Source organism: Poromitra crassiceps (assembly GCF_964638095.1).
Source record: "Poromitra crassiceps genome assembly, chromosome: 10".
In the NCBI taxonomy this organism is placed as follows: Eukaryota; Metazoa; Chordata; class Actinopteri; order Beryciformes; family Melamphaidae; genus Poromitra; species Poromitra crassiceps.
The window spans coordinates 18,307,253-18,323,546 of NC_139631.1; the positions used below are offsets into that span (position 1 = coordinate 18,307,253).

The 16,294-nt window shown below is 42.3% G+C and overlaps 1 protein-coding gene across 2 annotated transcripts; it reads left to right on the plus strand.

Moving 5' to 3' along the window:
- The first annotated feature begins 333 nt into the window (after positions 1-333).
- LOC310783627 (uncharacterized protein) lies at positions 334-12,908 on the plus strand. Of its 2 annotated transcripts, XM_083644531.1 has the most exons (19): positions 334-511; positions 3,664-3,689; positions 3,846-3,880; positions 4,026-4,063; positions 4,713-4,806; positions 4,925-5,010; positions 5,171-5,216; positions 5,729-5,848; positions 6,480-6,508; positions 6,593-6,629; positions 6,841-6,919; positions 8,617-8,647; positions 8,886-8,922; positions 9,028-9,136; positions 9,383-9,420; positions 9,661-9,704; positions 9,800-9,868; positions 10,416-10,574; positions 11,484-12,908. In XM_083644531.1, exons 1-19 carry the CDS (start codon positions 503-505, stop codon positions 11,598-11,600), a joined length of 1,203 nt encoding a protein of 400 aa, XP_083500657.1. In that variant the 5' UTR covers positions 334-502; the 3' UTR covers positions 11,601-12,908. The 2 variants fall into 2 exon arrangements, with proteins under 2 accessions (XP_083500657.1, XP_083500656.1); XM_083644530.1 differs by having other exon boundaries at positions 8,886-9,136.
- Positions 12,909-16,294: the final 3,386 nt, after the last annotated feature.

Consider the following 16,294-nt stretch of genomic DNA (forward strand, 5'->3'; position numbering starts at 1 on the left):
TCCCAAGTGTGTGTGTGTGTGTGTGTGTGTGTGTGTGTGTGTGTGTGTGTGTGTGTGTGTGTGTGTGTGTGTGTGTGTGTGTGTGTGTGTGTGTGTGTGTGTGTAATAATGTGGGTTAATAATTTCCTTTTTGGTTGGCAGATGGATGACGGATGAAAAGCCTTTACCACCAGTAACACAGTGAGTGATAGCAGTATTGTCTCCAGGCAATGGCAGGTGGCTGTATAGGGAAGCTGGCAGGCAGTGTAAAGAGCACGGTGGTTGCAGCTGCACACTGCAGCTTTGCACTTGTGTGTGTGAGCTCATTTAACGGCAGACTGGCCAGCGGCAGGTGAGACTTCTGTCTCACACAGGTAGGAAATGCAAATGAGGACAGGTAGAGCTGCTCTGCACAGACATTCTATATCGCTCTGTTTCAATCTCATAACCATTTGCATCTGAGAGCCAAAACAAAGGACATTTCCTCATGACTTGAGCCGTGGGACTCGACTCGTCCTAAATCATGACAATGGTAATGTACATGTTTTAATTGGGTATTTATTAGTTTGTATTCTGAAAACATTGGGCGTTTGTGGGAAGGAAGTGGGTCAGGGTTGTTGATGAGAGTTTTACCGTTGTAAATGAGTCCACTGTAAACTTTACTCTTTATTTTAACATCGCTCCCTTTAGACGCTTTGATAGGGGAAAGATTGTGTAAAAGAAGACTACATTGTTAAAGTGGTTGGAAACAGTGTGATTGTGTGGAAACTATTAGAAAAACAGTGACAATTACTGGATAGCTAATGTTTGCAAGGGCCTGAAGCTTCAAGCTGTCTGAGAGATCAGACAGACTTGTTAAACATTCATTTCTGTTTGGAAAAATAGCTTTTTATTCTTCTCAAACCTTCCTCACCAGTCCTCAATAAAATCTAATTCTTTATTGAGAACTCAAAAAACATATTTCAATCTGTTTTTCAGTTAAACATATTCAGAACATTTACATTTGCTATGTAATTGTTTATTTCAACTTTAGACAACTGATGGTTGTGGTGTTGGAGGACAGTTGCTGTGTTTCATTGTCTCATGTCGATGGTGAACTTGAACAGTAGATGAGGTGGTGATCGTTTTTGGACAGTTATAATTCTGTTGTCTGAAAAGAATTAATTTGGCAAAGTTGTTTTGGTTGGACTATTCACCCAGAGGTTCATCTCAACTGCCTGCATAGCCATAGGTTAGAAGTAAATATTAAAATAATGTGGTTAGGTGCCAGGTGTCTATACTGCGCACTAGAGACAATAGTAAGAGCCTATGGGTGCAGACATCTCAGAAGGAAATGTGTTTCAAATTTCTGACGGGCGATTCAAAGCACACAGATCATGCCCACTGAAACTGTGCCCCCTTGACACCTTACAGATGTAAGGTGTCAAGGGGGCACAGTTTCAGTAAAGTATCCACTCTGGGGGCACAGTATCTTATGTAAAGTAAGCTAGCACGGCGCACTCCTCCGCTGCAAGTGAGATGCAGATTTTCTTACATTTTTTATTTGAAATGTTTAGGCATGATGATTCAGATTGTGTAACAGACCATACCATGACAATATATCCGCCCCTTCCCCATTTTTCTAAGTTCACTCTACAAAGTTGGCCTCAGCACAGATGTGGAAATGCAAAATATCTCAAAGCCTTACGTTAATATCTGTGCTGTCTCTTCATCTGCATTAATTTAGAAATTTGTGTCGACCTCAAAACCTATTGGGTGTTGTAGTTCAAAAGTATTGCAGGTACCAATCCATTTATGTGGTTTAAAACACTGTGCATAGACATAGTCTGTAAATACCTGCAACATGAGAGCTTTCCCTTCAGTTGGGTTTCAGAACACACAGAACACTGTAAGGATGACTTTCACTTTTACCATAAGATAGAGACATTATTGCAATCGATACTTTAATGGCTGCTACTTGTTCAGTTACTGTCTCATCAGGGTGATGTTCATGTACATACTGTAGCTGTAGTATCTTTGTCTAGTATCACAATGTAAAATAAAAATAGCTTGTCATTTCCAGTGCCAACGTGATAACAGTTACATTGTGGTGTCTTGCTCTTGATCAAATCAGATTTCATGGTGAAAGGGGATGTCCATGGAAGAGAGCTGCACGTAACAGGAAAACATTAGCACACAGCAAAACACTGTTGCTGTTGAATAGAGATAGAGAAACTGATATTTTTTTTAATTGCTGATATTAGTTGAGAGTGTTAACCAGATCATTGGCTGTGAGCTCCACCTGAACCTCATGCCTCTGTAATGGCAACTAGGGCTTATTAAGGTGTGGGCTTTATTTGCACTGTATTGAACTGTGTTAGATTGTAATTTGTGGATTTGATATATTTTTAGGTGCGTATGTATGGTATCTCATGAACTTCACTGTCATTGGTTTCTTTATTCTTACCACTGTGCCCGCTAGTGGAGCTGTAGTCAAACAGAGGCATTTTCGGGTCAGTCAGTCAGTCAGCCAGGATGGGAAATGGATGTGAGCACCATGGTCCTGTACAGGATCTGTACTTGTTAATGGAGCTACACCAAGGTAAATTCCCCTCAGGACAGCATGGTGACTCAGTGGTTGGCACTGTTGCCTCACAGAAAGAAAGTTCGTCCCAGGTCCTTTCTGTGTGGAGTTTGCAATTTGGGATGAATGTAGGTCTCTGTCCTTTCGCCCACCTCTCACCTGCTCGTCATTAACCAGATACAGTAAATCAACAGGTGTGTGGCATGTTGTGTGTGTGTGTGTGTGTGTGTGTGTGTGTGTGTGTGTGTGTGTGTGTGTGTGTATGTGTGTGTGTGTGTGTGTGTGCGTGCGTGCGTGCGTGTGTGTGTGTGTGTGTGTGTGTGTGTGTGTGTATGTGTGTGTGTGTGTGTGAGAGAGAGAGAGAGAGAGAGAGAGTGAGAGAGAGAGTTGCAGAGAGACAAACAGAACACACAATAATCTTCACATGTCTATAATCCCTCCCCCTCTCCATGTCCATGGTCATTTACATCAACACTTCCTCTATGGCGACCGGCTGACTACAGGCTCTGTGGGAAAACAGAGATAGCGCCACTTCCTGATTTACTATTAACAAGTGTAGCCTATTTATCTCTGCTTCAGCATGGAGATGAAATAATGCCCAGAAGAACCTCAGCTCTATCCCTATACAGATGGACACTGTTGTGATTTTACTGATTAATTTGTGCTTCAGAACAGCTGGACTGACATACAGCAAATTAAGTTCTTGTAAGAATGACTTCACCCACTGAAGTTTGGGGTAGCAGTATCTGTAATGCAACACAACGCCATGTCTTCCTAAATAAAGCTCTTTTGTCTGTCTGTCTGTCTGTCTGTCTGTCTGTCTGTCTGTCTGTCTGTCTGTCTGTCTGTCTGTCTGTCTGTCTGTCTGTGTGGCCTTCACCACATAGCATCGATCCAGATCTGGTAATAGGTCTGATGATGCGGCTGATTGGTAACGTTTAACTACATGTAAATGATAAACCAGACATGTGGTGTTATCATCTAAAGAGAGCATTTAATTGTGATATTTCACATAGAGATAGCTTAAAAAATGGAGCATCCCTGCTGTGCCGCAGTCTGTTCGCCTCCACTCGCCTCTCTGTAAGTCTTTGAATGCAAATGTGTGGTTTCTGTGTTTTCAGAGCTTCTTTGGAAAACTGAAGAACCTGTAAGTATAGTAACACTTTGCATAGCCAAATCACCTTTATTTGTCATCCATATTTGATACTATCACTTTAATAAGGGTGGAAAGGATGACATCATGCATGTGACAATAACAAAACAACAAAGGAGACTACAGTATGAACTCTCCTCTTCCTCTCAGGCACAATGGGCCTCCAGCACCACCCAAACGGATAGGTGAGATTTTATTAGACCTTTCATTTTTTTAATAACGAAAAAACAAAACAAAAAACATTTATAACTATTTATTGGATTGTATTCCTCTTCTTCGATATCCACCCCTCTCTCTTTCTGTCTCTCTGTCTCACTCATTCTGTTTCAGATAACAATGCAGGGTTTGGCTGGCCAGAAGATGAGTTTGTAAGTAGAGGTTTGCTCAGATATCCACTTCTTATTAATGGTACTTTGTGTACCATTTGTAAACATCAACATAAAAGTATCAAATTAGTTTACCTAGTTTATTTATTCAGGGGGGTTCCTGAGAGCAATGATGTCTTTTTCAGGAACACCCTGTTCACATTCACACACACAGTCACACCTGGATGCTGACCAGTACAACCACAGTCACATCTGCTGACCACTGAGCACCGGAGCGGTTGGGGATAAGTTAAGGGCCTTGCTCAAGGGCACCTCAGTGGTTGTAATGAGGGAGGGCCAAGCGGTTGTTCACTTTCCCCACCCAGATTTATCCTGCCGGTCTGTGGGATTAAAAACCACACCCCATATAAAGAGTGTTGCTTTCTGTCACAAAGAGGACATTCCTGCTTGTCCACCCTCTCTCTCCTCATCCCTGGTATCGCTCTGTATGTTTGTTTTCTCATTCGCATTACTGAAAAGGATAAACATCACTCATTCCCCCATCTACTAAAACTCAATGCTGGAAAAACAGTGACACTCTTTGTATTTTGTGCCGTAAAGCAATTTGTCAAATCATAACTGTCAACAATATTTATAGTAATGTCTCATGTGCACCTTTAAGATAATTGCCCTGTGTATTTGCTGATGGCAGGATGAAGAGGATGGAGACATGTACGAAGCACCTCCATGTGAACGTCCGGCTGTGAAAGTCCCGCCTAGACAAGTGGAAGAGAATGTTTATCTGGGTAACAGTGCTGTATTGAGTCATTTATTACAGATGTTAATCAAAACTTTAGATACAGATACCTTCAATAACTCGTCGCCATTTTCATTGATATGACCTTATGATACTTGGCTTTCCAGAGAGATCGTCCAACCCTGATGTTCCACAAAGGCAGGCTGCTCCTCCACCCAGGCCGGCCAAGGTGACACCAATGGGCAAGGCCTCGGTAATTACAGTTCAGTGTCCCGGCAGTCTGACATCTGTCGGTGCATTTAGCCTAGCCAGCAGGCTACATTTAGCCATCATGTCACTCCAGTCAAAGCTTTTAAAACCCAGTGTCTCATGTGTTCTTGTTCAAATGAAATGATCTTGTCCCTCTCATACAGAAACATGATGAGGAAGAGTTCTACATTGATCCCAAAAGCAACAAACGTGAGTCATTCATCAGTATTCATTCATTAGCCACTGTCAATGTTTTTTCTTCTTTGTTGTTTATATACCAGAGGTTTTCAAAGTGGGAGACGGGCCTCCCCACGGGGGCTCCAAGCCGTTTCAGGGGAGGCTCTGTGAATGGAAGTGAAAAAAATATGACATTAGTTATCAAAATGAGATCTCATAGAATAGCCTAAAATGTGTTTGATTTGGTTAAAGAAATAGTTCAGAGATACAGTAGTTTTTCCCACTTTCCCAGAGTCAGAACAAATAAATGCCATCAGACTGACCTTTTTATGTATTTGGTGTAGTCTGAAGTATGTCAAACAGCAATATATCTTAGCTCAATTGTTGAGTCTGTATGGGATCAAATAACATAATCATGATCCAATAGGCATATAGGAATCCTTTGTCTGGGGGGAGGCCCACAGTCTCAGACTTTGAAACCACTGGTATATACCATCCATTTAACCCTTTCCTTCAACTCCCATTTCACCCCCCCCCCTTCCCAGCTCCTGAGATAGATAGAAAAGAGAAGCCTGGGAAAAAGTCTCTTGTGAAGAAGATGGCTCCTGCCCGTCCTGCCGCTGTCCCAGTACCCGCTCCCACCCCGGCCTCCAACTTTGAGGAAGGTAATCACTGCTACCAGTGCAAACAGGTCTATGACAACTAAAGCAAAACAGTGATTCAACCCAGTTTATAGAAGGTTTTCTATTTGCTGTTCTAAACACCCTAGTGTCTGGTCCCGGGAAAACTATTCTGATACACAAGAAGACATTTGCATCAGCAGTAACTAACAGCAGTTTGTTTGTACAGTCAGCATGAGCAGAGATATATCCACTGTGGATGAACAAACACAGAAAAAGAGTGGCACATACACAAACTCAACACAAACTCAAACGTCATCAACAAATTGGTCGCAAATGTATCTAAGTGCATTGCAAAAACACCACAGAAATGTTGGTGCTGAATAGTCAGCACCAACCGACCGACCGACCAACTACCCACCTACCCACCCAACCAACCAACCAATTAACTAACTAACTGACTAACTAACTAACTAGCTAACTAACTAGCTAGCTAGCTAGCTAGCTAACTAACTAACTAACTAACTACCTGACAAACTGTCTGGCTGACTTCTGTTCTGGCTCTCATAGTCCACTATGGAGGAAGTGTTTGAGAAGTATTTCACCACTAGGGGTCTGTATTACACCATAACAGCTATGTAAAGACCTTGGCTGGTATTTCCTCTCTGCATTTCAGACGTGTATCTGGATCCAAATGAAGAACAGGTGAGTCACTGAAGTTTGCTAACTTGATGATACTCCCTCGCCTGTATTATGTGACGTGCTGATGTTTGTACTCCTGTGATTCAGGGAGATACTGATGACCTGTATCTCGAGCCAACAGTTGGTACGTTGCACTCCTGCTACATCAAACTCCACATAGCTCTGCAGTGCTGATTATAAGTCTGCATAAACAGTGTAGAGTGATCAGCTCATGGATATATATATATAAATATATCACTTGGATTACTATTGTGCAGAAGAAATACTGCTTTCATTTGCAGATGATGTCACTCACTCTGGTGAAAATGCTAATTTATCTTCTCCCTGCTCTTCAGCCTGCCCTCCTGCCCCTCGTGGGCCTATGAGGATGCATCCTGCTCCCAAGACAGCAGTTGCACCTCCCCACATACCCATGTAAGCACACCTTAGTCAGCACCAACCGACCGACCGACCAACTACCCACCTACCCACCCACCCAACCAACCAACCAATTAACTAACTAACTAACTAACTAACTAACTAACTAACTAACTAACTAACTAACTAACTAACTAACTAACTAGCTAACTAGCTAACTAGCTAACTACCTGACAAACTGGGGTGGCTTTAGCTCAGGAGGTAGAGCGGGTCGGCCAATGATGCAAGGGTTGGCGATTCGATCCCCGCTCCCTCCCAGCTGCTGTCGTTGTGTGCCTGGGCAAGACACTCAACCCTCCTTGCCTCGTATGGAGGGGCCGTTGAGCGCCGATGTGTAACTGCCACGCTTTCAAACCACCGGTACGAATGGTGTGAACAAATAATGATTATGTGAAGCGCTTTGAGCACTTGGAAAGGCGCTATATAAATCCAATCATTATTATTATTATTATTATTATTACCTTATTTTGGGTCAAAGCACCTTCCCACATACCCATGTAAGCACAGCTCATGTTGGGTCAAAGCACCTTCCCACATACCCATGTAAGCACACCTCATGTTGGGTCAAAGCACCTTCCCACATACCCATGTAAGCACACCTCATGTTGGGTCAAAGCACCTTCCCACATACCCATGTAAGCACACCTCATGTTGGATCAAAGCACCTTCCCACATACCCATGTAAGCACACCTCATGTTGGATCAAAGCACCTTCCCACATACCCATGTAAGTACACCTCATGTTGGATCAAAGCACCTTTCCACATACCCATGTAAGCACACCTCATGTTGGGTCAGTGCACCTCCCCACATACCCATGTAAGCACACCTCATGTTGGATCAAAGCGGTTTTGAGGCAGCTGCCTGACCAGAACCTGGTGGTCTACAGGGGTTTTCAAAGTCTGAGGCTATGGGCCTCCCCTCACTCAGACAAAGCTTGGATAAGCCCCCCTTCCTCCATCACAATTGTTATTTGATCCCAGAGCCATGTATATACAGTAGAAGAGACATCTCCATTCACTCCAATGGACCAGTTTTTTACTCTCAAGAGTTTCAGGAAGTAAGGTCCTAGATTAAGCAGCACTGTCGAGTTGCAGAAAAATTGACAGTTTGTGTTGTACTTTGAAAGTTTTTTTTTTATCAAATTGTACATTATCAGCTTTATTTTACAATTCAAAAGTAGCGTTCCTGGCTGTTCATTGGCTAATGAGTCACGCATTTTGGTCCTCCGCTGACCTACTCTCTCTCTAAATTGTTCTGTTTGAGCCCATTGCCACTCAACAAATTGAGCCAAGATAGTCTGATATTGCTGTTGACATGCTTCAGACTACACCAAAGACATAAAAAAGGTCTTTGTTTCACAGTAAACTTCTTCAAAACTCAGAACTATCACTTTAACCAAATCACACACATTTAAGCTATTCTATGTGATCTCCTTTTGATAACTAATGCAATAACTAATGTAATATTTTTTTCACTTCATTCACTGAGCCCCCCCCCCCCCCCCCCCCCCCGAAACTGTTTGGAGACCCCCCTGGGGAGGCCCGCCTCACACTTTGAAAACCACAGGTCTAGGATATAATCTGTCTGCATAGTATTATGCTCCATCTCCTATAAAATTAGTAAAAATGCAAATGTGCTTAAATAATGAGTATTCACAGCATAATGGAAATTGATATTCCCTCTATCTGCAGAATGAAGCCTCCAGTTCCCAGAGCAAAGTCTGTGAGTATCTCTGTGTATCACAGTATATCTGTGTTCAGCGTCTCATCTGAGTGCTTAGTTTGATTATAATCTCATCTAAAGAGAAGAGAAGCTTGCCAAGATACGGACAGAACTGGATGTTTTCAGTTTTCATTCCTGTTTGTTTTAAGTTCAACTCCTTAGTATGACACCGCACCTTCAATAACAGCAACACATTTTGATATCTTTCATTGTTCTTTTATCATTTGCTCTCTTTCAGAGTTCACTCTTGACTTCCTTTAATGAGGTAAAAACAGGTAAGAACGGCATATTCCTTTGTGCTTTAACAGCGACCCTGTCACATCCACAAACAACCATTTATGATCACAGCGATGAAAAGCAGCAATATGTTGTCACTCCAGCGCCTCATATGGATGCAAGACGCACCTCGTTTCCTGCCAAACTCCCGCCACCGATTCCCGGGGTGAAGCCCCCTCTGCCGCTGAACCTGAAGGAAGCTAAACCATGCAGGTTAGAGGGAAGGAATCAGGGGAGGTAGTGGGATTTCTAATGCAGGTATGCTAAAGGGAGATGGCAGAAGATTTTTGCTATGTGCTGCACATATTTCACATTAGTTGCAAGTTGTAAAGTTGCAAGGAGGACAAACATTTGTTTCCAAATGGCTTCTGCAGTGGACCCCATCAGTGTAAGGGTGCATGCATACTGTATCAAGATTACATTCACTATATAATGTTAGCCTTGCTGTCTTTATTTCAGCCCTCCACCTCCTCCAATAGTGGACACTAAGCCTGCAGGTAAGCTGACAATCCTAAGGGATGGGATGGGGTCATCAGCTGGATTCTGTTTATAATGCAATATCCATAATATGGCATGGATCAGACTAATTATAATGCAATCCATAATATGGCATGGATCAAACAAATTTGACCATGCAGTCGAGGCTAAATGAGGGATTCTCAAACCCTCACTTCACACATAACGTCTTGTCTATCTCTTTTAACTACACCCATAACATCTTGTCTATGTCTTTTAAGTGTCTTCTAGTGGTATGAAAGCTTCCAAACAGGCGGGAAATGAGGTATGGCTCCCTGTAGTCCTGAGAAAATACAAGTAAATATGAGAAGCGGTTCCAAACTCTGTTGTTGATATATTTACGTCATGATATATTTATAGGACAAAGAATGGTTTGCTAGAGATTGCAAGAGAAAGACTGCTGAGGACCTCCTGCTGAGAGTCAACAAGGTAAGGCAAACCGTTTTGATGTGATTATATGAGGGATTCGCTGTCCCTTTGTCCTGGTTTACAGAGAGGCCCTGTCTCATTTCATGCTCAAATGAACAGCTAATGATGTGAGATTGATTGCAGCCACAACTTATGGCAAGGCTGCTGTGCAGACAATGTATTGATTATCGTGTGTTTGTGTGTGTGTGTGTGTGTGTGTGTGTGTGTGTGTGTGTGCGTGCGTGCGTGCGTGTGTGTGTGTGTGTGTGTGTGTGTGGTGGTTAGTGATTAAGGGCGTGTGTGTGTGTGTGTGGGGGGGGGGGGGGGCTGGCTATTAACCTATCATGACATACACACACTCAAGCCCTCTGTGTGACCCCCAGCTTAGTGAAATGCCCTCTGGGCTGCGATAGTAATATTGTTGGTATCTGCTGTGCATTACATATGCACTACTGTTTTTTACAGTGTGTTTTTACAGCGTTTGCTTTGTCCAATCTGTCTCATCCTCTCTCCACCCCTCTCTCTCTCTCCATCCCTCTCTCTCTCTCCCTCTCTCTCTCTGCTGCAGGACGGTGCCTTCCTCATTCGGCACAGCTCAGCCCAGAACGCCCGGCAGCCGTTCACCCTGGCCGTGCTCTACCGGCAGAAGGTGTACAACATTCCCATCCGCTTCCTGGAGGAGACACAAGGCTACGCCCTCGGAAAGGAGGGCAAGAAGAACGAAGAGGTGAGGATGAAGGAGGCAGGCAGGACTGAGAGAGAGAGAGAGAGAGAGAGAGAGAGGGAGAGAGAGAGGGGGGGGGGGGGGGGGAGCAGGGTCCAACCAGGGAAAGAGGAAAAGGAAATAATCAACATAACAAAGATGAATAGTTTGAGTATACAAAAGGGACAGAGAAAGGCATTTGTGGAAGGAATGCAGCATAGTAAGCATTCCTCCACCTTTCCAGACTAAACAGAGGGATGATCTGTATCTATACTGATGATCTGAACTTATAAACAAAACTAAATGCTTTCAAAACCTTTAAACAAATTACAATTTTGGCCCAGCATCTGCCCAGAATCAGTCCAGACAGAGGACAGAGGAAGCTGCTGATGATGTAGTTACCACCAACGACGAGCAGGCACAGAAAAACCTGGCTGCAAAGACAGTGTGTTTGTTTGTGTGTGCATGCGACTCAGGAGAAATAGAGTGAACACTTCTTTCTCTCCTGTATGAACACATCAGCAACAGATACTTTTCAAATAGCCCTGAAAATCTCAGCATCAATGAAAAAATGTGTCTCCTGCTTGGAGAAAATGTTGAAATAGAACTCTGTGCTGCTCAGTATGTGATGTGATGGCATGCCATAATGTAAGAAACACATGAACTAACTCTTCTTTAACTTTGCTTTTTTGTAATCATCACTGTTATTGTTGTTATTGTCAGAAATATTCTATGTGATGAATGTATATATTTAATATGCAGTTTGCTTCACTTTATTCTACTTTATTTCTAACTATATTTGTATCTATGCTTTGACACATGTACATGTACGTCATGCCAATAAAGTTCCTTGAACTGATCTAGTCAACTCTCTCTCTCTCTCTCTCTCTCTCTCTCTCTCTCTCTCTCTCTCTCTCTCTCTCTCTCTCTCAGGTTTTCAGCAGTCTCCAGGAGATCATTTCTCACCACAAGAATAACCAGCTGCTTCTGATTGACAGCAAGAGTCAGGCCAAGCACACTACGTACCTCACACACCCTGCTCGCCCTTAAAACTACATTACCCACAAACTCTCCCACATTGTGTTCATACGGTCATATGAGGGTAACCCTAATCGCACTTAGAAAGATAGCCTACAGCGCTCACCAAAATGTAGTCAGACCTAACAGTGAAATAACATCATATCATATAGGGAATATAACGTCTTCATGTTGTGATTAAACTGAAATTGATATTGCAACATTGAAACCTTTCAGCGAATGCTCACAAACAGGTAGGCCTACTCCAAGAGGTCTTATTCCCACATTGCATGATTGAAAGCAGTAAGCCCAAAAAGTGATTTTGTTGTTTTACATCATGTCATGGTTTTAGCTATAATTGCCTAACTTTGTCACATAGGCCAACTGTCCTCTACTAAATAGGAAAAAAGTGTCACTGACTGTGTGTTATTATAATAGCCTTTCAGTATGAATGTTTCAGCCTTCATATTGAGAATTCATATTCTTGCTGTCAGATCACAACATTTCCATGACAACAACTAGGCTACCTTTGAATCTGGCTTTATCCAATAATGTTCAAGTTTCTGTTCTGGAAATCTATGCAAATTAGCACAAATGTATGCCTATGCCTCATTTGCACAATTAAACATACAATTTCAGAAAACTTGTAATACAAAAAATAATTGTCTTAATGTAAGTAATCAACTGGGGAGGTTTCATGGTGGTATCTATTTAAAAAAAACTATTCACCTTTTGGATCATATTTAGGTGATTTTCAAAACTTCCCATCATAGGATTCCTTAAGATTATTTTTCTCCTATTTAGGACATATTGAGCATGTTTACATGCACAATAATAAACCGTTCATTATCGGATTTCTAGAGTTACCTGATTATTTTCAGTCTGTTTAATGTGTGCACTGTGCATGTAAACGCACTAATTGAGGACACAAAATCCATTGAGTTTGGTTTTGTTGCTATTAGTGAGACGTTGACCCAAAGTTTGTGGTAAAATGCCTGGACTATACAGCAACATTGAGCATAGTGCAGGTCTACTGTGACATCACATTAGCACATGCTCTCTCCTAAGTACAGCTCGATCCAAATCAGTTTGTTCCGATACTTCTCATTCCCATCACTCTGGTCATGTATGAAGAAAAATATCTGTGCATGTATCAATCATTTTCATTATAGTGTGGATTTTCAGTGTGTAAGGCTTCCTGTTTAGTTTAGTGTCTTAATTGTTGATTTTATATTGTGTGAAAGGTGTTCTAGTGTGATATTGTTGGAATTGTGTATTGTAGACCCAGTAAGTTACTGTAAAATACCTGCTTCATCTCTAGAGGTGGATCCTTTCAAGTGGCACGGCATATTAAACCTTTGTATTCAAGTGGTGGTGAACATGTTTCTATAGTTTAAACTTTAAGCCTGCTCTAATGCTGTTATTGGTCAGCATGCAACCATCAGTTACAGTGGTGCTGTGACCCAGATATTGTGAGTCCAGCTCTTCAGATGCGGTTTTTGTGGTGTGTGGAGTTCATTTAGGGGGAGTTGTAAGTATAAGGGGAATGCTGCTTCTTAATGTCCCCTGGAGTAACCCCGCTGCTAACAAGGCACCTGTTGTCAAATCCCCTCTTGAGACGGATCCTTTTCAGAGGAGGATTGGTTTGTGGTGAGCCGAGGGTTTGCACTTTTAGCCGAGACAAACACAGGAGCTGGATGTGAACTGCCTCCCAGTGGCCACTGACCAGAGACCACAGGTTACACCAGCTTCCTGTTTGGGTGACCTCACTCCCAGTGTCAAACCCACTGTTTTGGGCCTAGCAGCATACTAGCTACACTCCAAATGTATCAGTGTTCTTTAACTCTCAGGGTGTAAATATATCAACAACTATCAACACCCTTCAGAGTTAACACTTTTCACAGCCGCCTCAGAGCTATATCAAATTTATTTTCTATATTTCTATATCAGCACCATGAGAGGACAAACAGCTCTCAATCAACACTTGTTGACTTCCAATAATTGCCACCAAAAATCAACAGTTGACCCCTAGAAAATAAATAATAGTAATAGTAATAGTAATAATAGTAAACATGGATTTGGTCCAATCGTGAAAACTATGATGCTGCCGGATAGTAGCTGCAATCAGCCAAAAAGTAATATAATTAATGACACACAAGCATCACGGAGTATTAGCAATAGCTTGGGGCAGTAGGCATTGACATGTGCTATGGTCATAGGAGGATTATGACATGATGGGCCCCTGTGCCTGGATGCATAAACCCCCCCCCCCCTTCCTCACAGCACACACATGCACAATTAAGGCCAGAATAATAACATAGATTCAGCTGCATCTCAATAGGATTTACAGCACAGCCACCTGAACACTCAAAGCTAACAGCACAATAACAAGAAATAAATTCACCTGTATCTCACTACAGGTTCCAAAATTATATATTTTTTGTCCACCAGCCAAATGGCTAGTAAATGTAAAAAATGTCCCAGCTACTCAATAGATTACCATTGGGGTTTTTTTGGCTGGTGAGTGAAGCAAATTTACCAGCCACTTGCATATTTACCAGCATTTGGCTAGTGGCTGGTGCTAATTTTGGACTCTATCTCAATAACACAGGATTTACAGTGCAGGGACACTCAAAGCCAAAAGCACAATAACCCTCTAATTGTCCATAAATGTATGGAACATTTGATCAAAAATAAAGGGTTGGGGCCCTAAGAATCATTTGGTCCCAGGCCCGGGCAAGATACACGGTGGCCCTGTGAAGAGGCTCTGGATTATGGGCTCACTGAGCTCTTGGGCCCCTGGAGCCGTAGGCCCGTTCGGTAATACATCCCTGGCTATGCTACCTACAATTTTTTTGTAGCATTCATTTTAAGTTGTACCACATAAGATGGTAGATTGCAGGACTGACTGACAATGTAGAACTGCATGGAACTGTAAATACTGCAAATGAGCTCTAAATAACTTCCTGGAACCAGAGTAATTTGGTCCGGGTGAGGCACCTTGGAGCTCATATAGGCTACATTGTTGCTGGTTGATACATTCTCTAGTCCTGAACCCACAGATCCCTAAACTATTTCTACAAGTGGTTTGCTAATCTCATAATCACTAAGAAATAACAATTATATTATCATCTTGCACGCTATGCACGCTCGATTCCTAGGCTTGGCCGCTGCGCGGCCTCACCCGCCCTGCAGCTCGCCAAGCTGGCCCTGCAGCTCGCATACACAGCTCGACCGCTTTGCGGACTCACCCGCAGCTCGGCTGCTGCGTGGACTCGCCTGCTCTATTATGCACAGCGCACAATTGCTCAACTTTGTATCACTGATGACATCACTCACAAATAGTCTACAGTTGGTAGCAAAGGTTAGTTGAATTGTGAGTGTGTGTATGTGTATGCGTGCGTGCGTGCGCTCACATATCATGAGATGATTTTTCTCTTATGACATCATCAGTCTTATGACATCACACAATGCCTACTATGATGACACCATCAGTGAAGTGACAATGCCTCCTATGACATCATCAGTGGGACAAAAATTGAAACAAACAAACATTGCCCACTTGCTCCCTTTATAATAGACCATTCACTAGCTAGGACCACACCATCAACCACTTCGGTTCACTGCAAGGACCACACCATCAACGAGGAACGTTTAACAGATTTATTACAATAAGCGGGTGATCAACCACATCGAATGTGCAGAAATTAATGACAGAGTTTATTGAATGTACACGATGAATGCCGTTTTCTCACACTGCAAACTGGATGCATTTATGTTTTCACTAGGCTATATGTTAGGCTACAACTCTTAAATGATAAGATCAATTAGCTCTTTTCAATGGGTGTTCATAAATGTGCCAACTATTCCATAGTACCTGTTTTTTTCTTTGCTATTAAATGTAATGTCATGGTGGTTTTAGTGCATCACTATTTGTTAATAGGAGAAGTTCAATGCCATTGTGAACAGTAGGCTACGCCTGATTCTTGGGAAACTGAGCATCATTTGGAACTGTGTGTGGCGTGTGCTGTCAACATCCTGTAGCTGTACATGAGTCACACCAGTGGTGTTTTGCTGATCTCAAAGGGAAGTATCAATCTGACTTTTGTTGTACAGCTCAAGTGGTTGTGAACTTTAAATAGACCAAACAATGCAGCTACTTATTTTATTGTCACTGTTTCCCCCCACGTTTCCTTCGCAGTTAGCATGGTATTCTATGTCCAGAAGTCTCCCATAATAGGCCTATCTATACAGTAGCCTATGTCCAGAAAATGTGGCTTGGTAACAGAATAGAATAGACTGTTGGTTAATAGTTTGGTTTTAGCCCTTAAACAATCCCAAACATGACCAAAATATGAATAACATTTTAAATTCTGATTTAGGTTGAATCATGTCCTAGATTTTAATATGTTTTATTTGTGGATAGTACTGACAGCCAGAGAGGATGATTATATTTGATGATGGTGAAAATGAGAAGAGATGGTAAAGGACCATAGCTATAGATGAGAAACATGGATACAATTAGTGATAGCAAGTGTATCACATTTGTATCAGATCCTTTGAACTATTATACTTCCAAACGTCAGCATTATCCCCAGTTCCAAGTTTCAACACACTTTTTTGGAAGAGAGACAGAGAGAGTCGAGAGAGAGAGAGAGAGAGAGAGAGAGAGAGAGAGAGAGAGAGAGAGAGAGAGAGAGAGAGAGAGAGAGAGAGAGAGAGAGAGA